The 26,394-nt window shown below is 34.9% G+C and overlaps 1 protein-coding gene across 9 annotated transcripts in view; it reads right to left on the minus strand.

The window, feature by feature from the left end:
* Positions 1–26,394, minus strand: part of NAA16 (N-alpha-acetyltransferase 16, NatA auxiliary subunit) — a 65,991-nt gene that overhangs the window by 18,218 nt on the left and 21,379 nt on the right. For 8 of the 9 annotated variants that reach the window (XR_013824805.1, XM_079902727.1, XM_079902725.1 and 5 more), the window contains 5 exons: positions 25,912–26,007; positions 21,034–21,140; positions 6,060–6,132; positions 3,522–3,691; positions 3,026–3,178 (listed from right to left, as the gene is read on the minus strand). Coding sequence is in view for 8 of the 9 variants with exons in the window: in XM_079902727.1 (XP_079758853.1) it covers positions 3,026–3,178; positions 3,522–3,691; positions 6,060–6,132; positions 21,034–21,140; positions 25,912–26,007 (599 nt within the window). In the remaining variant the exon portion in view is untranslated. Of the gene's footprint in view, positions 1–3,025; positions 3,179–3,521; positions 3,692–6,059; positions 6,133–21,033; positions 21,141–25,911; positions 26,008–26,394 lie in introns of those variants that run through there. The other variant, XM_079902729.1, reaches the window with a different exon arrangement.

Below are 26,394 nucleotides of genomic sequence, written 5' to 3' on the forward strand. Positions count from 1 at the left end.
TATATATAGTTATCATGTCATCTGCAAACAGTTACAGTTTACTTTCTTTCTAAATTGGATTCCTTTTATTTCTTTTTCTTGTCTGATTGTTGTGGCTAGAACTTCCAATACTATGCTGAATAAAGGTGGCATCAGTGGGCATCCTTGTCTTGTTCCTGACCTTAGAGGAAATGCTTTCAGCTTTAGAAAGCATTCAGAAATGATTTAGAACATTACTGATGTTCTGTCTGGATGATCTGTCCATTGATATAAGTGGGGTATTAAAGTCCCCTACTATTACTGTGTTACTGTCATTTCTCCCTTTATGTCTATTAATATTTGCTTTATGTATTTAGGTGCTCCTATGTTGGGTACATGTATGTTTACGATTGTTATATCTTCTTCTTGGATTGACCCCTTGATCATTACCATCGTTCTTGCTAATACTCTGCACCACCACTACATCTGCCACTTTACAATTACTGTTGATCCTATGCCATATGAGTTTTAGAAATACTAGTTTGTATCCTACTACACAATTCTAAAACATGGGTTTTAAAGAGTCTACCTAGGGCTTCCCTGGTGGCGCAGTGGTTAAGAATCCACCTGCCAATGCAGGGGACATGGGTTTGATCCCTGGTTCAGGAAGATCCCACATGCCACTGAGCAACTAAGCCCATGCGCCACAACTACTGGGCCTGCGCTCTAGAGTCCGTGTGCCACAGCTACTAAAGCCCACATGGCTAGAACCCGTCGCTCCACAACAAGAGAATCCACTGCAATGAGAAGCCCGCGCACTGCGACAAAGAGTAGCCCCTGCTCACCACAACCTGAGAAAGCCCACGTGCGGCAATGAAGACCCAACACAGCCAAAAATAAATTAAAAATTAAAAAAAAACAGCTCTTTTACGGTAAGAAACAACAAATGGTCCATAAGTAGTAGCTTTTAATGAAAAATTAAACCTATATGTGTACATGTACATCACATGCATAGACCATATGTTGTTTCTTTCTCATCATAAATATATACACAATACAGATATATGGTATACGTATGTGAGATGTGTGTGCATGTGTGTGTTTGTGTGTGTATGAATGACATACCATTTGTCAATACCAAGTAATGTCAGTCTTAAATTTCTGGGTAATTTCATGGGTAAAAAATGATATATTGTTTTTTTCCCTGATTATTAATGAAGGTATCTTTTGGCCATTCCATATTCTACTTCTGTGAACTAATTATTCATCTCCTTTGCCCATATTTGTATTGTCTCATCTTTTTCTTATTGAGTATTGTGTGTGTATGTGTATTTAATGTTTCTATGACATCATTCTTGCAAGTAGTTAAATTTTCACAATAAAACTTCAAGCTAGGGCTTCCCTGGTGGCGCAGCGGTTGAGAATCTGCCTGCTAACGCAGGGGACACCGATTCGAGCCCTGGTCCGGGAGGATCCCACATGCCGCGGAGCAGCTGGGCCCGTGAGCCACAACTACTGAGCCTGCGCTTCGCAACAAGAGGCCGCGATAGTGAGAGGTCCGCACACCGCGATGAAAGGTGGCCCCCGCTTGCCACAACTAGAGAGAGCCCTCGCACAGAAACGAAGATCCAACACAGCAAAAATAAAAATAAATAAAAAAGGCTGTGCTGAACTGTATGGAGGAGTTCAGGTTTTCTGAGCGTTAGCTGTCCTGGACTCCTTGTATGGTGCAAAAAAAAAAAAAAAAAAAAAAGTTCAAGCTATTCTGTGGTTTCTAAATTATAAGGGGTTTCCCTTAACACCCAGACACAACTAGACTCTAGTTAACATTTAAACAAGGTGGTACATTGGTGCTGTATCAGTGATACATTAACATCACAGAGCACAGTGGTAACTTATTTTCATCCTCAACAACTTACTTACAAATACCAGCACTAAAGCCCCCTACTTTGTATGTAATGCACTAGGAGATATAAATTATTTATTTTGAAGTATCTTAATTAAAACTTGGAAATCAAACTTGAAACATGGTTTTCTCATAATGCCTCTATGTTACATTCAATGTGTAACTATTTCAGCAAATTCTTTGGCTTTCTTTATAAATTCTTCTTATATGAGTTGGAAATATCTTCTCCAGTTCTATGGTTTGCCTTGTCATTTTGCTTATAATTATTTTTTGCTATACATTATCTTTAATTTTGATATAATCAAGTGTATCAATTTTACTCTTGTACCTTTATGTGTTTGGTGTCTTAAGAAATGTTTCCTACCTTGAGCCCTAAAGATAAACTTCTATACTTTCTCCCAGAAGTGTGAAAGGTTTGCTTTTAGATCTTTAATCCACCTGTAACTGATCTGTGTGCAGTGTAAGATAAGGATGTCATTTTATTTTTTTCAACACAAATAAATAATTATCCAAACAGTATCTTTTCATCTCTGATTTTTAAAGCACCTCTGATACATACCAAGTTTCCAAATATGTGTGAATAGTTTTCTATTCTGTTCCATTAGCCTCCTTATATTTTTAACCATAAACGTGTACTGTTTTTACAATATAACAGAAAGTCTGTGTAGAAAAGGATATGAAAGGATGGTGAAAGATGAAACAAAGGAATAAATGTTTAGCCTAACAATTTGAAAGAACTTAAATTCTTAATGTCACAGAGACCAGTAGTCCTCAGAAGTTAGTTCTACAGAGAAAGAACTCTATGAGCTATTACGAAGTTAAGACACTGTAACTGAGAAATTAAACAGCAGTCACAAACTACTAGTGAAACAAAAGAACAATAAATCAAATCTTGCATATGAGCACTGAAGTATGGCATAATGCTTATTTCTGTATAAAGGTATTTTGCTCCTGTTATTGCTTTTTAATCATCTCCCACCAGAAGCACACGCACATACATCAACCACAGTAAGAAAGCATACTTAGGATGTGAGCTAAACAAGATTAAAAAATAATAATAACAAAAGTGAATTCTTAGGAACTTCAGCAGTAAACTTCACACATCACCACAGAACTTAACTTTAATTTTACTAACTCAGACAATTACACGCTATGTCCTACCCTTGTGAACTTGGAGCACATTTCCTCTGCTTCTTTTATCATATTTGCTCGAAGCATATACTTTGCACATTTGGAGTTGATGAATCTATCGGCTGTGTCTAAAGACTGAGCTTCATCCATCCACTTGGCAGCTTCTCTGAGATTACCTATATGCTTTAAGAAATGAAAGTATTAAAGAAATCACTGTTTATGATTAAGAGACTATGGGTACAATATAATGGAAAAAGTTCTTAAAGACAAATTAGAAATCTGTTACATTTCTGTCAAGTTTATCTAGAAGTCTTTAGATACATTACAATTCATATTTACTAAGAGCTGAATGAAACTATTCATACTGACTATACAACTATATAACATAAAACTCCTTAGGATTATTAGAATATTAGGAATAGATTACCAGGGTGTCCTAAAAGTTATCTCTACACAGAAAGAACTCCAAGCGTTCTTAAAATGGCCAAATTCTTCAACTACTCAAAAAACATGACAAAGATTTTACCTTGTAAATTTTTGCTTTCATATAGAATAATTCTATTAGAGTTGGAGTACTAGCAATTGCAGCATTAATATAATCCAAAGCCAAAGAATACTGCCCAAGTTTATCAAAGTGCTGTGCCAGGAAATACTGAACCCAGAGTAGTGTCGTTGGGGGTTCTGTCTCCCCATTCTCTGCAATCAAACAAATATACATCATTACAGGGAATGAGGCAAAGTAGAGCAACTCACATACTTTCTTTCTCCCAATGCATACTGAAATTGACTATTACGATAAGCAGTACAAATCCAGCAAAAATGACCAAGTTCAACAGAAAGAGATATGACTTCGTGTCGTAAAGTTCAAAAAGCAGCAGCCAAACAGAGAAACAAGATGCTGGTTTCATAGGCTTCTACCCATACCTCACTCCAAAGAAATAGTTTGGGGAAAAGAGGTAAATCAATCTAACTCTACGAATTCTCAGGCTGAGAGCATAAGGCAGCAGGTCCAGGAAAAGTCAAGGAAAATAGCTTGAAGAAAAGATGTCCCTAACTACCACTGCAAAATTTCCACAAAGGCAAGAATGGCCAGGGCTTACTTAGCATTGTAAGTAGGCCTCGACACTACATCAGGGAAACCCAAAATTGAAGGGTATTAGGAGGACACATTCCTGACAAGATGGTCACACAGAATCAGCGGAGCTCCATCTGGTTCCCCATTCTGTACACTCAAGCTACAGAAGAGTAGATAAAGAAATACCAAGCACTCAAAATGGATTTCAGAAGGGAAGACACACAGGTATAAAATGAGGTAGAAAGAGCAGAAAGGAGAATTTACTCATGCCACCTCAGAAAACACAGAAGGTCTCCTGGACTAGATGACCAAATGAAATGACAACAATGAAAACACACAGATTAGCATAAAATTAAAACACAAATAATAAACATAGGCAAAGAGCCAAGCATTTATCTTGCTCCTCTCATATAAACTATATTTCAGGGGAACCAAATATTTGATGAAGAAAAGTTCTTTACTTGGGATTGACAATATATACACTAATATGTATAAAATAGATAAGTAATAAAAAAAACACTTCTCTATAAGAATTCCAGCTAATAAATGCAGAAGGAATGATGATTAGAATGAAATAAGGGATGAAGGCAACGATTCTCAGTGGCTGCAAAAATCATTAGGCCAATGAAGAACTTTTAATGGGCAGATTAGGCTGACAAACATCAAAATCCTGATCAATCTTAATATCACAAAAAGAGAGACAACCAGAATGTTTTCTGCCTTCAGATGTGATATAACAGGAAGTACAAAGTGTCACGTATGAAGTATTCATACGGAACCTGAATCTAATCAAGCCTGTAAATCTAGGGGAATTGCCTGGCGGTCCAGGGGTTAGGACTCCACGTTTCCACTGCAGGGGGCATGGGTTCAATCCCTGGTTGGGGAACTAAGATCTCACTTGCCACACGGCAAGGCCAAAAAAAAAAAAAAAAGTAGGTAAATCTAACTCGAACTTTGTAAGAAATATGGATGACAGCAGAATGTATTAAATGATACCATGAGAAGACAATCAGCCAACTTCAAAACATGGCACGTCCCACAAGACACGTGGCCTTTCAACAAACAAAAAAAAAGGGAAAGGAGTGGACAGTACTGCTCAAGATCAAAAGAATATCAGAGGCATAACAATCAAATGTAAAGTGTGGACCTTAGCTGGATCCATATTCAAATAAACCAGTTATACAATTTTTTAAATAATTGGGAAAATTTGCATGCGGACTGGGTGTTAGATACTGTGGTATGAGAGTTAATTTTGTGTAAGACAGCACTGTGGCTACATCTTGTATTTAAGTGTTTTAAACAGTTAGAGATGCATACTAAGGTACTGACAGGGGAAACAGTATGTTTGCTTTAAAAATACTCCAGGAAAAAGAAGTCGACAGAAGATACTTCAAATAATACTGGTGAAACACTGATAAAAGAAGGTAGGTGATGGGGACACGAGGGTTCATTATTTACTTCTGTGTCTGTTATTTTATTGTGAAATTTGTTTCAAACTAACAAGAACAAAAGGATGATAACAAATAAAAGATGCAAGAAGAAACCAAAGGTACCATTTGCATGACTGAAAGCATTCTAGAGTGTTTTCTAAATAAAGCTGCCTTGATTTACATATGCCCCTACAAACAGAAAAACAAAGAAGCAAATTATACAGGATTTAAAGTAATATAAGAGTAGAAAGAACAAAGAAGTAGGAATTCCCGAAAAATACATTTCAACATAAACTAACTACTTGATCTTGGTCAAGCTGCTCAACCTCTCAATTCTGTTTATTCATATTAAAATGGAGTTAACTCTCCCCTGACAAGATTAGGACATTTTTAATTACTTAAGATTGCAAGTGTTCTTCTCATTTCATTCACTAATTCAAAAACTATTTAGGGAACAGCTATCATGTAGCACATACATAATAAACATAAGATAGTGTTAGTGACTGAAAATGGATTGAAATGAGTAATCAAATTTCAACTCAATCGAATTTAAACTTACCATAAGGGCTAAAAAAGTCACACGTTTTCAGAGAGGCTTCATAATTAGTAACAAGCTCCTGGATTATAGAAATCTGTTAAAGAAACATAGTTTTAAAATTTAAAAATATTTTATGAAGGTATTTTTATTTACTATGGATTAATTTAGATTTGGAAGCAATGTACAGCTTACTTCAGTACAATAAATTAACTATAAATTGGGGTGTCTGCTTTTCCCTACTCCCTGTGTTGGGGGAAAATTAGAAAAACAGAAAACGTACTGCTCTCTTTATTAATAGTAAAACAGAATCTCATTAATTTCTCATCTCAATAAATATCAATAGTTTCAGGTTTTGATGGACAAATCATCACTAGTTACCACACACTCCTCTTCTTTTTGGCCAAAGAACACACCTGTATAATATATTATTATTAACAATTTATTTGCCTTTTGCTTCCCATTGTTACAGGGTGAAGTTGTAAGCCATTATATATTCAGATTTTCTAAAATGTCACTCATTACAAAAAAGTCAAGTGAAATCATCTAAATTATACAGTGAGTTGATGGAAGAAGTTAAGTAAACTAACTAGATGTTTAAACTACCTTTGTTTTTAGTGATCATTTTGATAGATTTTCATTCCAATGCTGCACTTAGGTAGGACTGAAATATTATACACTACACTGTAAACATGCTATGCCCTGAAAGTGCAAAAGAAAAGTGGCATGAGTTAGAAGTGGCAGGGGAAAAAAGTAGCTTCTATGCATGGCTTGTTTTAAATGTCTGTTGATGTTACCTGTTCAAAATGAGTTAGAAAATATAACCACCTTATTTGTGAACTTCAGAAAAACAAAGGTCAAAAGTGAAGAGAAACCATTAAAACTTATAATAGTATGTGACCAATACAGTATTATTTTAAAACCATCCCACTGACAGCAGTCAAAAAAACCAAAAAGATCAAATTAAAACACTTCTCAGGCTTACATGATCTCTTTCTGACAAGAATGTTGCATTGTAGGGCATAATTCTCTTAGATAGAAGGGCAATAAGGAATAGGTGGGACAGCACACATTAAAAGTGGGGGAAAATATGTAAGTAACATATAAAAAACAGAACGTGAAAAGAAGTTACGCACATTATGACTTCACTAAAACATATATGTATAGATACATACTCATTGGAAATATGACCAAATGGATTAGGGTAGTAGAATATGAGGACACTCTTTTAAAACACAATAATGCTGTATTATTTTAATAAGATTTTTAAAGCAAAGGACTGTTTAAAAAGAATGGTTATTAAAATGTGAATAGACCTATAACTAGTAAGGAGATTCAACCAGAAATCAAAAACCTACCAGAGAACAAACATACGGATACCAAGGGGGGAAGGGGAAGTGGGATGAATTGGGAAACTGGGATTGACATATATACACTGCTATGTATAAAACAGATTAACTAAAGAGAACCTACTGTATAGCACAGGGAACTCTACTCAATGCTCTGTGGTGACCTAAATGGGAAGGAAATCCAAAAAAGAGGGGATAATGTATACATATAGCTGATTCACTTCACTGTACAGCAGAAACTAACACAACATTGTAAAGCAGCTATACTCCAATAAAAATTAATTTAAAAAACAAACAAACAAAAAACCTACCAACAAAGAACAGCCCTAGGCCCAATGGCTTCAAAGGTGAATTCTACCCAACATTTTAAAAACTAATACCAAACTCTGCCAAAAAACCAAACAGAAGGGTACACTTCCAAACTCATTCTGAGGCCAGCATTACTCTCATACCAAAGCCAGACAAAAGCCAGACAAAAGCACCACAAGAAAAATACTGACCAACACCCCTAATGAATATGGATGCAAAATCCTCAACAAAATACTAGCAAACATGCCTCAGCAGCGTATTAAAAGGATTATACACCATGACCAAGAGGAATTTATTCCTGGAATGCAAGGATGGTTTAACATAAAAATTGATCAATATAACTTGCCACATCAACAAAATGAAGGAAAAATACCCACGTGATTATCTCAATTGCTGCAGAAAAAGTATGTGACAAAATTCACCACCCTTTCCTTATAAAAACATTCACCAAACTATGAATAGAAGGAAACTATCTCAATATAATGAATGCCAAATATGAAAAACCCACAATGAACATCATACTTAATGGTGAGAGACTGAAAACATTTCCACTATGATCAAGAACAAGGCAAGGATGACTGCTTTCATCACATCTATCATCACAGTACTGGAAGTTCTACTGCTGGAAGGCAAGAAAAAGAAATAAAAGGTATTCAAATAGTAAAGAAAGAAATAAAATTATCTCTGCAGATGATATGATCTTACTAGTAGAAAACCCTAATGATTTCACAGAAAAACCTGTTAGAATAAATGAACTCAGCAAAGCAGCAAGATACAAAAAGTCAGTACACAGAAATCAGCTTCACTTTTACACACACGAACAATCTGAAAAGGAAATTACTAAAGCAATTTCATTCACAACAGCATCAAAAAGAATAAAATACTTAGAAATTAACTTAACCAAGGAAGTGAAAAACTTGTAAAATGAAAACTATAAAACATTGCTGAAAAAAATTCAAGATGACACAAATAAATGGAAACACATCCCATATTCATGAATTGGAAAATTTAATATTATTAAAATATCAATACTACCCAAAGAGATCTATAAATTCAACATTCTCTCCATCAAAATCCAAATGCCTTTTTTTTTTTTGCAGAAAAAGAAAAGCCCACCCTAAAATTAACATGGAATCTCAAAGAACCCCAAAGAGCCAGAACAATCTTAAAAAAGAACAAAACCAAGAGGACTCACTCCTGACTTCAAAACTTACTACAAAGTTACTGTAATCAAAACAGTTTGGTACTGGCTTAAAGACAGATGTAGAGACTAATGGAATAGAACAGAGAGTCCAGAAATAAACCCTCGCATATAAGGTCAAATGATTTTTGACAAGGGTGTCAAGACCAATCACTGGAGAAACAGAAGTCTTTTCAACAAATGGTATTGGGAAAACTGCATATCCACATGCAAAAGAATGCAGGTGAACCCTTACCTAATACCATGTACAAAAACTAACTCAAAATGAATCAAGGATCTAAATGTAAGACCTAAAACAATAAAACTCTTAAAAGAAAACATAGGACAAAAACTTCACAATATTAGATTTGGCAATGATTTCTTGGATGTGACACCAAAGGCACAGATAACAAAAGAAAAAACTGACAAATTGGACTTCATAAAAATTTAAAAATTTGTACACCAAGATGCCATCCATAAAGAGGCAACCCACGGAATAGGAGAAAATATTTGCAAATCATGTATCTGATACAAGGTTAATACCCAAAATATATGGAGAACTAAAATTAAACAACAAAAATCTAATTCAAAAATGTTTGATAAAACACTTGAATAAATATTTCTCCAAAGATATACAAATAGCCAGTAAGCACATGAAAAGATGTGCAACATCACTAGTCATTAAGGAAATGCAAATCAAAACTACAATGAGATGCCACCTCACACCCAGGAGGATGGCTACTTTAAAACAAAACAAAACAGAAAACAACTGTAGACAAGGACGTGAAAAAAATTGCAACCCTTGTGCACTGCTGGTGGAAAATGGTACAGCTGCTGTGGAAAACAATACAGCAGTTCCTCAAAAAGTTAAAAATACAACTACCAAATGATCCAGCAATTCCACTTCTGGCTATATATCCAAAAGAACTGAAAGCAGATCTCTAAGAAATATTTGTACATCCATGTTCATATCATTGTTCATAATAGTCAAAACGTGGAAGCAACCCAAGTGTCCATGGACGGAAGAATGGATGAGCAAATGTGGTATAGCCATACAATGGGATATTATTAAACTTTGAAACGGAAATTCTGAAATGTGCTACAACATGGACGTTACGCTAAGGGAAATAACCTAGTCACAGAAAGACAATTACTGTATGATTCCATATCAGCCTACTTAGAGTTGTCAAAATCATAAAGACATAAAGTATAATGGTTGTTGCCGGGGGCTAGAGGGAGGGAAAAACAGAAAGTTGTTGTTTAAAGGGTACAGAATTTCAGTTATACAAGATGAAAAGAGTTATGGGGATGGATGGTGGTGATGGGTGCACAAAAATGTGAATGTAGTTAATACCACTAAACCGTACACTTAAAAATGGTCAACATGGTAAACCTTATGTTAAGTGTATTTTGCTGTAATAAAACAACAACAACAAAAAGGTGGTTCTAAAAGTGCAATCCTCACCATCAGTATCATAAATGTCAGCATTAGCATCATTAGTAGTTTGTTAGAGATGCAAATTTTTGACCAAACTCCAAATTTATAGAATCAGAAACTCTGAGTCTAGCAATGCTTTTAGCAAGCCGCCAGATAATTCTGACATACCCTAGAGTTTGAGAACTGATTTTTAAAAGTGCTGCAATAAGACTATTACTACAAAGCAAAATAAAAACCAATAGGCATTTTTAGGGACTTGCCTGGTGGTGCAGTGGTTAAGAATCCACCTCCCAATGCAGGGGACACAGGTTCGATCCCTGGTCCAGGAAGATCCCACATGCTGCGGAGCAACTACTGAGCCTGCGCTCTAAAGCCCACGAGCCACAACTACTGAGCCTGCGTGCCACAACTACTGAAGCCCACACACCTAGACCCCGTGCTCCGCAACAAGAGAAGCCACCGCAATGAGAAGCCCATGCACCGCAACGAAGAGTAGCCCCCACTCGCCGCAACTAGAGAACACCTGTGTGCAGCAACGAAGACCCAACACAACCAAAAATAAATAAATATTTTTTAAAAAGTAATAGGCATTTTTAACCCACCAGGATCAATCTCACTGAGAGTATGTGTAACTTAAAAAACGTTCAGTACTCAATTTATGGAAGGATATAGTTTTCCATGAACTTACACTGCCATCTACTGGCAGTTACTAAACCCACAGCTAGAGCTTTAAATAAGGGTGTACCTTTCCATCTCTAGGGTGAAATAAATTTTTTAAATCAGTTTTAATCATTTTAAAAAGTACAACAAAATATATACTGAAGTTACACATAATTCTTCATAAAGGAGTATAAAATACTACTGAATAAAATAGAATCTCCAGCTTCAGAACTTCAAAACAAGATTTAATTGGGGAAATAAATCAAGGTAATGGAAAGTTCACATGAAATGTCCTAAATAAAAAAACTGCAGAGAACACTGTCCTTCCTGGTTTATTAGGCATATTTATTGAATCTAAAAAATGTATATTATAGTCATTCACTCAGTAATTAAGTGAACAATTCAATTTTCCAAACTTGTCTATGAAAGTTAGTCTAAGGAGTTTTACTAAGGTATAAAGGACCCATTTTACTTCAAGTTTACTTACCATTTATATTTCAATAATACTGTATAACTGTATATTCAATTATATAATTGTATACTGTATAACTATATTCAATTATACAATATAACTGTATATTCAACTCCTTTCTTGCAAAACAACATGTAATGGCTATTCTTGTTGAAAATAGCTATCTGCCGCTGCCAATTAAAATCAAGAAAGCCGGGCTTCCCTGGTGGCACAGTGGTTGAGAGTCCGCCTGCCGATGCAGGGAACACGGGTTCGTGCCCCGGTCTGGGAGGATCCCACATGCCGCGGAGCGGCTGGGCCCGTGAGCCACGGCCGCTGGGCCTGCGCGTCCGGAGCCTGTGCTCCGCGGCGGGAGACGCCGCGGCGGTGAGAGGCCAGCGTACCACAAAAATAAAAATAATAAATAAAATCAAGAAAGCCAATCCACTTGTTAGGTATCTAAGATCACAATAAAACTTTAAGCCTCAAAATAGCTTAAATTATACAGTCAAAATTTTTTATGAACTGAAAAAATTTCCAAGTTCAACCACCTTCTCCTGATTTAAATATTTTCTTCTAACAGTTGTAATTTGACCAGGATTGAAAAAGCTTTGTTTCTGCTAATAAAATCTAACCTGGGCAAATGTTGTGACTATTGTAGATAATTTCCTAAATTACTGCCCTTATCCAGCTTTTCTTATGTATGAGTTAAAAGAATTCTTTACTACCCTTAAAGACAAAGCCCTACAAACCATATCTGATACACAATTTTTCACAATATAAATACAGATCCCATTTAAAATGTTACTGTAACATGAAAGGCACTGAAACTGTCTTTTCAGACTTTTTTTTTAAACCCAAATGAGAAAACTAAGCACAACAGTTTATCAACAAGGACCAAAATTGTTGGATTAATTTCTAATAAATGTACAATTAACAGTGACAATTTTGGTTCCAAAGGAGCTAGCTAGAGATAAGTTGTCCAAGATCTATGACACTAAAATGAAACTAGGTTACTTCTTGCAGAGATGAGGTGTGATGGGTGGGGGTGGTGAGAGAACGACCAGTTCTTGAAAACCCTCTCTGAACCAAGCACTTTACAAACTTTATCATTTAATTAAAGAACACAGCAACTCCTTAAGTATTATCTTCCCCAACTTTATGATCCAGAAACAGATTCAGGTAGTTGCTCAAGCAAATGTGTGATGGAGTCAGGATTCCAAACCAGGCCTGATTCCAAAGCAATGCTCCTTTCCCTATACCAGTATTTCCCAAAGAGTGGTGCCCACGCTGGAACAAGAGATGATTACAGCTAATTCACCAACTGAAACTTTTTAAGTTAGATTTTAATTTTATGTGTTTTATAAAAATGATACTAGCACAAATCTGTGGTTTTTACGAAAAACAAAAAAGTAATCAAATTTACTGAAAAATATTTTTTAAATAACACTATAGGTGTTATGTAGATTTGGCAAAAATTGTGAAGGGGATTAATAAATGTCAGCAGACATTATAGTATACTGTGATACCTTCCTAGGTATTGGAATACCTAGGAAAAGTATTGGGTTGGCCAAAAAGTTTGTTCGGGTTTTTGTGTAAGATGTTATGGAAAAACCGAAAGAACTTTCTGGCCAAGCCAATACTTGCTTTTATTTTCTTCTCCCAAAATTTAACTGTTTTTAAACAAACAAAAAATGAATTCATGATCATTACAATTACCATTAACTGTTGATCAGCATGTCTGAAAAATACTAACTCTGATACTGTTACCACTGCAAATAATGCCTTCTGGAATTTTTAAAGATAGAACTGTTATTGACTCATTTTTTCCCTTTTCGTGAGAAATCCAGGATTCTCACAAAGAAACATTCTTAATGTAGTCCTTCTATTATTTAGAGCATCTAAGAAAAAAATTCCTTATATTGCCCTGAAATACAAATCAAACTCTTGCTTTCCTTGCCAATTATTCCCCTGTATCACCTTCTGAAACGCCTAGTTTTCCAAAAGTATATATGAAATGAAGCATTTTTAGAATCATTTTGCTTTACTAGTAACTGTGAAGCCATTTTTACAATGATAACAGAATTCTAACATTTTTATAATGCTGTTTAGCTTCATTTTTTTCCTAACTTACCTTCACAATTACAGTTAGGTAGTAAACAGATACAAAACTCAAATTTTATACCTGCCTGAGTTAATTAAAAATAAAGAAAGAATCAAAGATACCTTACAGATAATATATTCCAGGATCAAAATCTAGTTTACCCACCACCTCCACCAACAAATTATAGTTGTTTCCCACTAACAACAGCCAAACAATTTAGTACTTCCCGTAGAAATACTCCAATGAAGTTCATGATGATTCTCTTTCTCCACTGAACAGGCCAAGTTTTTTGTAACTCTTTGGGTCTACAGTCACCAGTTTCTAAAGGGCACACAAACCTCTATATGTTCTTTAACTGAATGAGGATCTTGGAATATTTTCATAGTATGGGCAGATTTAACACAAAAAAAATGTCCTCTGGGAAACAGCCTACCTCCCCTTCCTGTGTATGGACAGCCATACACTTTTTGTTGAGACATCTATGCTTCATCCAGTCAGTCTCGTCAAGTACTCAATTTCCATGTTCTTACTCATATTCACTGCACCTGTGCACTGATGTCCAGCTTCAATGGAATCAAATGCACCTGTAACAACCCAGCAAACCTTGATGATTCACTGCCTTCACTCAATAGTCTGACATAGTGAATAGCTACAGAACAAAACTGCAAAGTCCTTTCCATTATAGGTGAAAATGGAAGTCCAGAATTAATTTCCACCTCTTATTTAGGGTCATTCTGGTTTCTTTTAAAACACTAAAACAATTTTTTTCAATGTATATACTGTAGCCTTGACAGTTGAACTAAAATTAAATAAAAACTGATTTTACTCAGTATCTTTCCGTGCAAATAGAGATCTTTATCCTTAGAAAAAACATTTTTCTCATCGATTAAAACTGCAAAGTAAAAAACAAAAATACAGAACACTAAGCACATATTAGGGAAAAAAAATGGAAAAAGATGAGCAAATTAAACCTAAAACCAGCATAAGTAAGGGTATAATAAAGATTAGATTTGGGAACCAATAAAATAGAAAAGAGGGGCGGGGAAATCAACAAATCCAAAACTTGGTCTTCGGAAAAGATTGACAAAAGTGCCAAACCTTTAGCTAGACTGACCAAGAAAAAAAGAAGACTCAAGTTATTAAAATTAAAAATTAAAGAAGAGACATTACTTACTACTGACTGGAAATAAAATGATTATAAAGGAATATGATGAACATATATGCCAATACTGGATAACTTAAATGGACAAATTTCTAGAAACACAAATTTCAGAAACCAAATAAGAAGAAATAGAAGATATAAATAAACCAATAACAAGTAAAGAGTTTCAACAGGTAATCGAAAACTACCCACAAAGAAAAGTCCAGGCCCAGATAGTTTCACTGGTAAATCCTACCAAATATTTAATACCAATACCAATCTTCACAAACTTTTCAAAAAAAAAAAAACAAAACAGGAGAGAACACTTCCCAACTCATTATAAGGCCATTATTACCCTGATATCAAAACCAGACAAAGACATCACAAGAAAACTACAGTCCAGTATCTGTTAGAAATATAGATGCAAAAATCCTTAACAAAATACCAGCAAATTGAACCTAGCAACATATATAAAGAATTATACAGCACAACCAAGTGGGTTTTATCCCACTAATGCAAGGCTGTTTAACATCTGAAAATCAATTAATGTAATATACAGTATCAACAGAATAAAAACAATAAACACATGATCATCTCAATAGACAAAAACCATTTGACTCAATCCAACACCCTTTCACAATAAAAATGCTCAACAAACTAGGAGTAGGAGGGAACTTCCTCAACATTATAAAGGGCATATACAAAAAAATCCATAGTTAACACAATATTTAATGGAGAAAGACTAGATGCTTTCCCACTGAGATCAAGAACAAAACAAAAATGTCAATGCTCATCATTTCTATTCAACACTGACTGGAGGTTCTAGACAGGGTAATTAGTCAAGAAAATGAATAAAAAGGATACAAACTGGAAAGGAAGAAATAAAACTTTCTATTTGCAGATGACAGAAATTCATTACACCAACTATAACAACTAATAAACAAGTTCATCAAGGTTACAGAATATAAGAACAATATACAAAAATCTACCGTATTTTATATACTAGCAATAAAAAAACCTGAAAACTAAATTTAAGAAAAATTCCAATCCAAAAAACACAAAAACACTAATCCAAAAAGATAGATGCACCCCTATGTTCACTGCAGGATTATTTACAATAGCCAAAATATGGAAACAACTTAGATGTCCATCAATGGATGAATGGATAAAGATGTGATGTATATATACAATGGACTATTTACTCAGCCATAATGAAGTCCTGCCATTTGCAACAACATGGATGGACCTCGACATTATGCTAAGTGAAATAAATCAGACAGAGACAAATGTCACATGATTGCACTCATATGTGGAATCTTAAAAAAAATTAAAAAAAAAAAAAAAAAAACTCAAACACAAAAAACAGATTAGTGGTTACCAGAGGGGAAGGCGGTTACGGGGTGGGTGTGAAATGGATGAAGGCGGGGTGGGGGGGTCAACTGTATGGTGATGGATGGTAACTAGGCTTGTAGTGGTGAACAACTTATAGTGTACACAGATGTCAAATTATAATTGGCCCTATATAAGTTTCAGGATGTACATCTAAAACTATATAATAAAAAAAGAGAAAATACTTCCATCTAGCATAGCATAAAAAAATAAAATACTTAGGAATAAATCTAACAAAAGATGTATAAGACTTGTAAACTGAAAACTACAAAAAATTGTTGAAAGAAATTAAAGACAATCTAAATAAATGGAAAATTTCCAATGTTCATAGACTGAAAGACTTAATAGTGTTAAGATGGAAATACTTCCCAAAGTGATCTACAGATTCAATGCAATCCCTATAAAATCCCAGCTGGCTTCTTTGTAGAAGCTGAAAAATTGATCGTAAAATTCATATGGAAATAAAATAAATCTTTAATGGCCAAAAGAATATTAAAAAAAAAAAACTAGGAAGATTCACACTTCCTAATTTCAAAATTTACCCCAACGCTACAGTAATCAAGACAGCATGATACTAGCCTCAGGACAGACATACAGATCAATGGAACAGAAATGAGAGTCCAGAAGTGAACCCTCACATTTATGATCAATTTACTTTCAACAAGGCTATCAAGACTTTCAATGGAAAAAAAAAACAAATGGTGCTGGGAAACTGGACAAACACATGCAAAAGAATGAAGCTGGGCTCCCACCTCACACCATATACAAAAATGAACGCAAAATGAATCAAAGACTTTAATATAAGAACCAAAAGTATAAAACTCTTAGAAGTAAATACGTGTAAATCTTCATGACCCCGAATTTGGAAATAGGTTTCTTATATACAACACAAAAGCACAAGCAACACAAGGGAAAAAAGATAAAATGGGCTTCATCAAGACACTTTTAAGAAAGTGGAAAGACAATCCACAAAAGGTAGAAAATATTTTCAAATCATATACCTGATAAGAAACTTGTACCTAGAATATATTTAAAAACTTACAACTAATAATGAAGAGACAAATAACCCAATTAAAAACTGGGAGAAGAACCTGAACTGACGTTTCTCCAGGGAAGATATACAAATGGCCAACAAGCACTTGAAATAATGCTCAAAATAATCAGTCATCAAGGAAATGCAAACGAAAACCACAAGGAGATAGACCACTTCACACCCTCTAGGATGGCCATAATCAAATATCATATAATAACAAGTGGATTGTTGGTGAGGATGTATAGAAATCAGAATCCTTATACACTACTTGTGGGAATGTAAAATGGTGAAGGTACTTTGGAAAAGAGTCTTGACAAGTTTTTGAAAAGTTTAAACATGGAGTTACCATTTGACCTAGCAATTCCATCCCGGGTATACGCACCCAAGAGAAATGAAAACATGTACATGCAAAAACTTGTACACAAATGTTCACAGCATTATTCATACCAAAAGGTACAAACAACCAAAATGTCCATCAACTGATAGATAAAATGTAGTATAGCCATACGACTGGACATTATTTGGACATAAAAGGCGATGAAGTACTCATGCTACCACACAGGTCAAAATATTTATGCTGAGAATAAGAAGCTAGAGAAAAAAAGGCCACATATTGTTTGATTCTGTTTGTATTAAATACCCAGAACAGGCAAATCCAGAAACAGAAAGTAGACTACTGGCTGCCTGACTGGGCGAGTGCAGCGGGCAGATATGAATGGGGTTTCTTTTTCGGGTGATGAAAATTTTCTAAAATTACTGTGGTGATGGTTGCAAAACTCTGAATATACTAAAAATCAGTGAATTTGTAAACTTCAAATAGGTCAATTTTATTTTATGTGAACTGCATCTCAATAAAGCTATTAAGAAAACAACAAAGATACTGGGGGTAAGCGGCTGACGCTAAGTGGTAGAGGCCAAGGACACTGCCAAATATCCTGTGATGCACAGGACAGGCCCTAGAATTACGCAGCCCAACATGTTGGTGACGCAGTTCTTTGCTGTGGGGGGCTGTCCTGTGCACTGAAGAGTGTTCAGCAGCGTCCCCGGGCTCCACCCACATTAGGTATCAGTAGCACACCCACCAGGCTGACAACCAAAACATCTCCAGACATTGCAGAATGTCCCCTGGGGGACAAAATTCCCTCCCCCGCCCCACCTTGGGAAGCACTGCTCAAGAGGAAGAGGACTTTCCAAACTGCTTGTGAAACAATAGGTGAACTTCCACAATAGAAATAAAGATCAGCAAATCTGGTTACATTAAAATTTAGCTTCTTTATGTTTTAAAATAAAATCTCATTAGAAAAGCAAACATAAGAAAAGAAAATATTTAACACTGCCTAATGCTGGTGAGGGCACAGTGAGCCTTTCACACACTTTGGTAATGGCAATACAAATTGATGTTTAACAAGAATAACAAAATGTTCTTACCTTTTACCCATTAATTTATTCTGAGAATTTATGAGACAAAAATCCTAAGTAAAGCTATGTGTACAAAGATATACTTTTTTAACTGCAAAAACTTTGAAAATCAAAGTTCAGTTGGAGGTATGATTTTGATAAAAGACTATGCTGTCGTTAAGAAGAAGATATTGAAGACTACACAATAACACATTAATTGATTGTGAAATTGCTGGGGGGAAAAAAACCAAAATATTTATGGTCAAAATTCACAATTTAAAATGCTGGAGACATTTTTTAAATACTTTTTGACACCTGTACTATATCCTAAGCTAACTTCAAAAGATAATTTTATTTTCATGGTCCCTGACATGGATTATTTTTTAAGACTTGGAAGCTTACAAAACTATAATTGTTTATCAGCCTTAACCTCTTTGAAATCCTTCAAGAGTTAAAATGCAGCCCTTAGCTAAAAACAGGACTCACTGCTGATTAGAAATATGCAAATTTTAAAACGCCCTCTAGAGTAATCACAAATATGTGACCAAAATGATTTGAGAAGCATTTCCCATACTTGTACATTTCTTCTCACTATACTAAGTTCTGACAACTTAAACTCAATTTTCTGCAGCTTAATTCAATTCTCAAAAACACATGGTAAACATTCCTGTTGCATGCTCAAAGATTAACACTAAAGAGATGTCAAAGGTTCACATATAGATGAATGTATTCTCACTGCCTTCTTTAAAACTGCAATTTCCAAGCTTTATAAAATAAAATACCAACAAGTGCTTAACACCTTTAAGATGGTAATTTTGGATCAATATTGGAGAGATTTTTTTTTTAAGTCTATGCCTCTTATGAAAACTGAGAAAGCCAGTGAAAGCCCAGTGATACCTTAAGAGGAACAAATTCTGTAAGGAATTCTGTAAGGAACAAATTCTGTCTTCAGTACTTGCTGTAAGACAGTGTTACAAAAGCACTACTCTATTCTCATTCACATACATGTTCTTTATTATTTCCGACATTTTATCTCATCTTTCTTCTCTGTCACCCTTGCCTAAATGAGTAAGAGAAGAATTTTGGCAAATGCTAATTTAAATAACCTACAAAAATTACTGGTAGGCACTGCTACATGTTTTCATATGAATCAATCACTATCAAAAAAAATCAATAGAAAAAAATCAACTGCAGAAAAAAATTGATAACAGTACCATTGCAATCAAATAAAGCATACTACAGACATCAAATAATTGTTAAGTTTTGTTTGTTTGTTTGTTTGTTTTAATGTAAATGACACATTTTACTATTCGGGTACTATAGGTCTCTTTCCTGAAGTGGGGATCTGCCCAATTGGCATGGAGACTGGGTGCACCAATGGTAGGAACAGAGTACAGAAGTTCTGTTAGCCATCCTCAGCCACTCCCCTCTAGATATTATCAGCTGTCCCTTTTAGTTTATGAAACCTGCTGCCAAAGGAAGAAAGTGTCAGTTATACCTAACACTGACTTTTTTCAATATTTTATTATTCACAATTATTACTAATTTACAAATAATTATGGGTCAAAACTAAATCAACATAAAGTGATATAGGTTTAACTAAAAATCTTTTAGCATTTTTAATAAAATCTTTTCCTTATCCACTAGTAACTTTCAAAAACTGATTACAGAAATGAACACAAGATTTTAGACCTTAAGAAATAAGAAGCAATGCTTGGAAATAGAAGTATAATTATTTTCTATTAACTTTTAATTTTCTAATTAGCTCTCTAATATAAAACCAAGTCTATTTCCTAATTTTAAAAAGCAGAAAGTGATTCTCTTCATTTGAAAACTAGCTAAAACTACATTAAAATGTAGCCTATTAGTTAAAACTAACAGTGCCAAATGACATGTTACTGTTGCAGTAACAATTTTCCATGCTCTAACTTTATTTTATTTTATTTATTTATTTTTTTGTGTGATACGCGGGCCTCTCACTGTTGTGGCCTCTCCCGTTGCGAAGCACAGGCTCCGGACGCTCAGGCTCAGCGGCCACGGCTCACGGGCCCAGCCGCTCCGCGGCATGTGGGATCTTCCCGGACCGGGGCACGAACCCGTGTCCCCTGCATCGGCAGGCGGACTCTCAACCACTGCGCCACCAGGGAAGCCCCAAGCTCTAACTTTTAAAGCAAGCATAACGAATTTAAAAATCCGCAGTCATACCATAAAATAACATAATCATCAAATAGTTAGATATAGACCTCTGGTGACAATAGGTCAAACTTAAAATCCCACTACAAAAGTATACCCATTAAAAACAACAACCTTTATTTTAGTGCTTTTATAAACCCTTTACTCGGTAAATTTCAGATTGACATTTCCTTTGATACTACTTATAGTACATGCATACAATTTCAGTTCATCTATTATTAGACTAAGGTGCACACTATTATTAGAATAGAGAAAATGATTGAATCATAGCATATTATTTACATGGAAATCCTTCTGTAATAATTAAGTTAGTAAAAAAGACTACAGCAAATTGAATAAAGACCAAATTTTACCTTTTCTGTATTGTAATATAAAGATTTCAAAGTAGTAAACAAAGGTGGGCAGCCTTTACTGAAGTTAACCCTCAGGAACTTATCCATTAGTTCTCTAAATTTTTCACCTAGAAACAAAAGTGTACTTTGTTATACTTCGACTGGTGCAAACAGTTCGCAAAATTATTTCATAAATAAAAATAAAACTCCTTCAGAAACAATGATTCCCCTATCCAATGTTTAAACCCCAAAAGTCAGTCAGCATTATTTGTTACCGCCAAAAAGCATAACACCAAATATCTCGGTTTGGTTGGCAAGTGTATTTTCCCTAGATGCAGATTCAAAGTATTTTCAAGGAACACTTCAAAAGATAGATAAACAAAATGACTGTGCAGCTTTGAGGAAAAGTAACGTACTATCTATTCTGAATACAGTCCCCATAGGAAGTACCTTTCCTAATCTCACTGACCAGCAGAGGCTCAATGCTACTATCTCAATCCTACATCTCAGAAGGCACTCTGCAAACTATATAAGGATTCTACTGTAACCAGCACTATATTTAAGTAGCAGTCAAAATATCTTTTTAAACGCTAACACGGTATTTACAAATGTTTTCCGAATCAACTAGTGATTTATTTCAACAGTCATTCATTCCACAATCATCTACCAAGCACCTACTATGTGCCAGGCATTGTTCCAGGTATCCAGGATATAGCCGTGATTAAAACAAAAAAATTGTTTTTAATTCTGCCCTCATGGAAATTATTAACATTCTAGTGGGTGAGACAGACAGTAAGTAAAATAACATCCATAAGACATCAGACAGAGCCCTGAGGCATGCTAACATTAGAATTAAATAAATACCCTATTTGTAACATCAAGTAAATAAATCTCCTATTATTGCTAAACCCTTACCAAAAAGTTTCAGTGTCACTTTTTAAAAGCAGAAAAAATTGAAAAAATTAATTTTAAATACAAAAGCTCTAACTTTTTGACAATAAGGGTTAATATGTAAGGACATGGATTTGCCCACTCAAAAGAAAAAAAAAAGATACATATATGTCATGAATGTTTTAAGCTAAAGTAAGACTACTGAAATGACCTTTCTTAAGGTTTCTTTATGAATCACATTTCACCAAAATACTCAACAACCCAAGTGGTTATTTTTATTTGTTGTGACTGACACTACTGAACAAAACATGCATACTCAACACATTACAGATATCATAAATATTAAGAGGAGAAATTTAAATTTTATTGAGTGAAAATTTTATCTACTATAAAAACAGGATCAACATTTGTTACCTCAACTTACTACGAAGACTGTTTTCAGATGATCTCTAATCTTGATAACAGAGGAAGTGCTGGAAAGATTTGATCTCTAAAACTACTTTTGAATTTTAAGGAAGTAATCATGTATATTCAACCCAGTGTGGTATTTTGTGTTCCTTCGGTATACTTTGTATATAATCTTTTGAAAATCACAGATTATCAGGACTGCACAAAATTTCACTCTGGGTTAAATATACATCATTACTTCCTTAAAAATTAAAAAGTTTCAGAGATCAAATCTTTCCAGCACTTTCTCTGATATAAAGCAAAGGTTAACAGTATTGTGGCAGGCAGTCAGGGATGTGACACTGTCCACTAAAAGCCTCAATTTCTCCACTGTAAGATGACGGTAACACCACCAGCCTCAAGAGTACTCTTTCATGACTCACACAAGATGAAAAGTAAACAGCATAAGCACACAGTAACCACTCAATAAATGTCTATTATTTACACCTTGACATCTGATAGCTACTGCATTTCTATAGTTAAGAAAGTTTTCCACATTTGCTATCATCATCTACTGAGAAAACATGCATTTTATCTTCATGTCAGAGGCTACTCTGAACTCCTCTTCAACTTTCTCAATCTATTTAGATCATACTGGCAATTCTACTTAAAAGACAATGTACTCAGCTCTCAAGTATCCACTATATTACAAGCCTCTTCTCCCATTAAACTTTTATTTCAACTGTGCAGCTAGCTATGATAAAGAATGAGGAAGGTCTTCCACACCGATATAGGACTGAATTCCAGATACACAGTTAAGTGAAAAGGAAAACAAGGTGCAGAACAATCTATGTCACTTTTGTACAAAAGGTGGAGGAAAAAGGAAAACTATACATAAACCCTCAAACACATACTTTTGCTTGTATATGCACAATGTATTTCTGGAAGAGTTAAACCATCTACTAGTAACAATGGCTGTCTCTGGGGAAGTAAACTTGGTGGCCAGAGGACAGAGACACAGAAAAGACTTTTCAGTTAAAACCTGTTTTGCACCCTTTTATTCAGAACTGTATGAATGCACTGTCTAAACCAGAAGCCTACACAGCTACTCAACTGCTCAGTCACACACTATATCCCCAAATTACTTACTATTTACCCATCTCATAATTTTTTTCTTTACATATAAGAAAAACTGTTTCACAAAAATAAATAACCTCCCTTCTTCCTAACTATTTTAAAATAATTCTTTAGTACCCCCATAGTCTTTCCTTTAGGGGGAAAAAAAAGCTATCAATCATTATGTGCCTGACTCAGCCATAAAAAGGAACAAAATTGGGTCATTTGTAGAGACATGGATGGATCTAGAGACTGTCATACAGAGTGAAGTAGTCAGAAAGAGAAAAACAAATATCATATATTAATGCATATATGTGGAACCTAGAAAAATGGTACAGATGAACCGGTTTGCAGGGCAGAAATAGAGACACAGATGTAGAGAACAAACATATGGACACCAAAGGGGGAAAGTGGGGAAGGGCTGGTGGTGGTGGGATGAACTGGGAGATTGGGATTGACATATATACACTAATATGTATAAAATGCATAACTGATAAGAACCTGCTGTATAAAAAAATAAAATTCTAAAATTAAAAAAAAAATCATTATGTGCCTGTTTAGCACTGCAGCTTGTAAAACAAGTTATCTGACTACAGAGATGCTATGCTAATTCTTCACTAGATGCAGTACAGATTCACCTAAAAACTGATATCCCAAAGAACACCGCTAAAATAATGAACATAAATAGCAAGATCAGACTGTATCTGATAGCCTGGGAATTTACTCTAAATAATGGTGCATGTTTTCACTACAAAAAAGAAATGATAATCATGTGACCTAATGGAGGTGTTAGCTAACACTACAGTGATAATAATATTGGAATATATAAATGTATCAATCAATACATCATACACCTTAAACTTACACATTGTATGTCAACTATATCTCAATAAAAAATAAAAACAATCCAATGAAACAAAAATAAAATAGGAGCAAAATGGGATTAGCATTCTCGTTTAATACTCTGGATTATCTCCTTCCCTCTTTCTCCCTCCTTGGCCAGTGAAGACTAATAGATCACGATGAATTAAACTAGCTATTTTGAAAAGTACTGTTTTCACAGCACTTAATATTTCAGGCTGTTGGAGAATCTCCCCAGGACTTTGGCTGTTCACTAATCTGTAGGTAATAAACATTTTTAACTAAAAACCAGTAAGCCTTTTTCAAAACTTGCATTCTCAAGTTCCATCATGTTTCTCGAGAAAGATCTTATTGCCTTTGATAAAGCTAAGATACCTTTCTTATTACACATAAAAATATTTCTAAACACGCGAAAACACTTCATGAAGTATTCAGCTATTGCACAGGTACAATTAAGTAGTTGCACAATTTTATATATGGTCCCCAGAGCTTTGTAAATACATGTATGTTAGAACCTCAAATGACGCTGACCTTGAAGCCCAAGCCGTCAATACCCCTCAACTGAGGCCTAGCTTGTACAAAGATCCTTTTAGCGTTTCAAAGACAATGTCCTAGAGGGTCCAGAATGATCCCACTTTTACCCAAATCACACTTTACATTCAAAAACTGGCTCCAGGTTATCTTTCAGTAAAAATATACTTCCTACCTTATACACAAAAGGCCACCTATGGTATGATTCCAATTATACAAAATGTCCAAAACCAGCAAGTCCACAGGTACAGAAAGTTAGGTTAGTGGTTGCCTGGTGCAGGGGTTGGGGGCTGGGAGTGACTGCTAATGGACATGAGTTTTCTTTTCGGAGTGACAAAAATTTCCTGGAACCAGGGAGTGATGATGGTTGTGCAACTCCCTGAGCACATTAAAACACTGAGTTGCACACTTTAAAAAGTGCATTTTATGGTATGTGAGTTATATTTCAACAGGCTGCTATTTTTTTTAAAAAGGAGATACAGAAATGTGAGCTCGAGCATCTTCCAGAAAACGCTTTTACTAGGGAAATGCTCCCCTCTGCACAGTACATCCCACCTTGCAAATTCACAACTCATATACTGAAAGTTCTAGGAAGTCCTGCAGAAGCCTGATTGTTGTATTTAACCAAAAGTTTCCCAAACTCATTTGAATGAAGAATATCTCAGTACACAGGCATCCTCCCCACCAAGCCTATTAACATCCACTGGGACTTAATGTTCCCTGGAAAACATTAGGAAATCTGCCTACTTCACAAAGCTGAAACAAAACAGGGAGGATCAGAATACTATTCATCATTTACATAAATGAAAGGCACTATTTATTTTTAAATAAATTTGTATCTACTGTCTAACCCAGTACACTTCTAAGAGGTATTTCATGTATTTTTAAAGTCAGTCAAATAAAAAGCTTTTAATTTCCATTAATCTTTTGATAAAAAGAAAATAACACAATTATTTAAACAACATATACATGACAAATAAATAACTGATCACTCCCACCCCCAAGACTGGTGTAGATGTAAACTCTATTCCAGAAACAAGTTTTTAAAATGTGAATGGTGTTGAGTAATTTCAACAAGTATTATTAGTGTTACAAAAGATATCCTAATATTACCTGGGACAAGATTCAAAGGTAATCTTCTAGGTGAAATTGCTCTGGGGTGCTGCTTACTAATTTCTTCATAAATTTGAAGCCTCTCTTCTAAAGTGCCTATTATCAGTAAATATGCGTCAGATTCAAAGCATCAAAACTTTTATCTATGATAAAATGCTAATAAACTTTAAAAATTATGTTATAAATTAAAAATCACATTATCAATATTAAAGCTGCTCTCAATTTTTGTAAGAATGACATTAAAAACTCTGTGGCAATGAAATAATCATTAAATCACCATTTTAAACCCAAAGTCCAGAGAAAACCAAAATGTCACCACTCAAATCATATACACACAAGACAGACTCAAGATACACTGCACTTCTCTGATATTCCTGCATGCACAACCCATGAAAAAGAAAATGTTCCTTTATAACGTATCTTACATAAATCCTCTAACCCAATATAACCCACATAAACCCAACAAAAGTCTATAATGCCTAT

Source organism: Stenella coeruleoalba, assembly GCF_951394435.1.
Source record: "Stenella coeruleoalba genome assembly, chromosome: 18".
Lineage (NCBI taxonomy): Eukaryota > Metazoa > Chordata > Mammalia > Artiodactyla > Delphinidae > Stenella > Stenella coeruleoalba.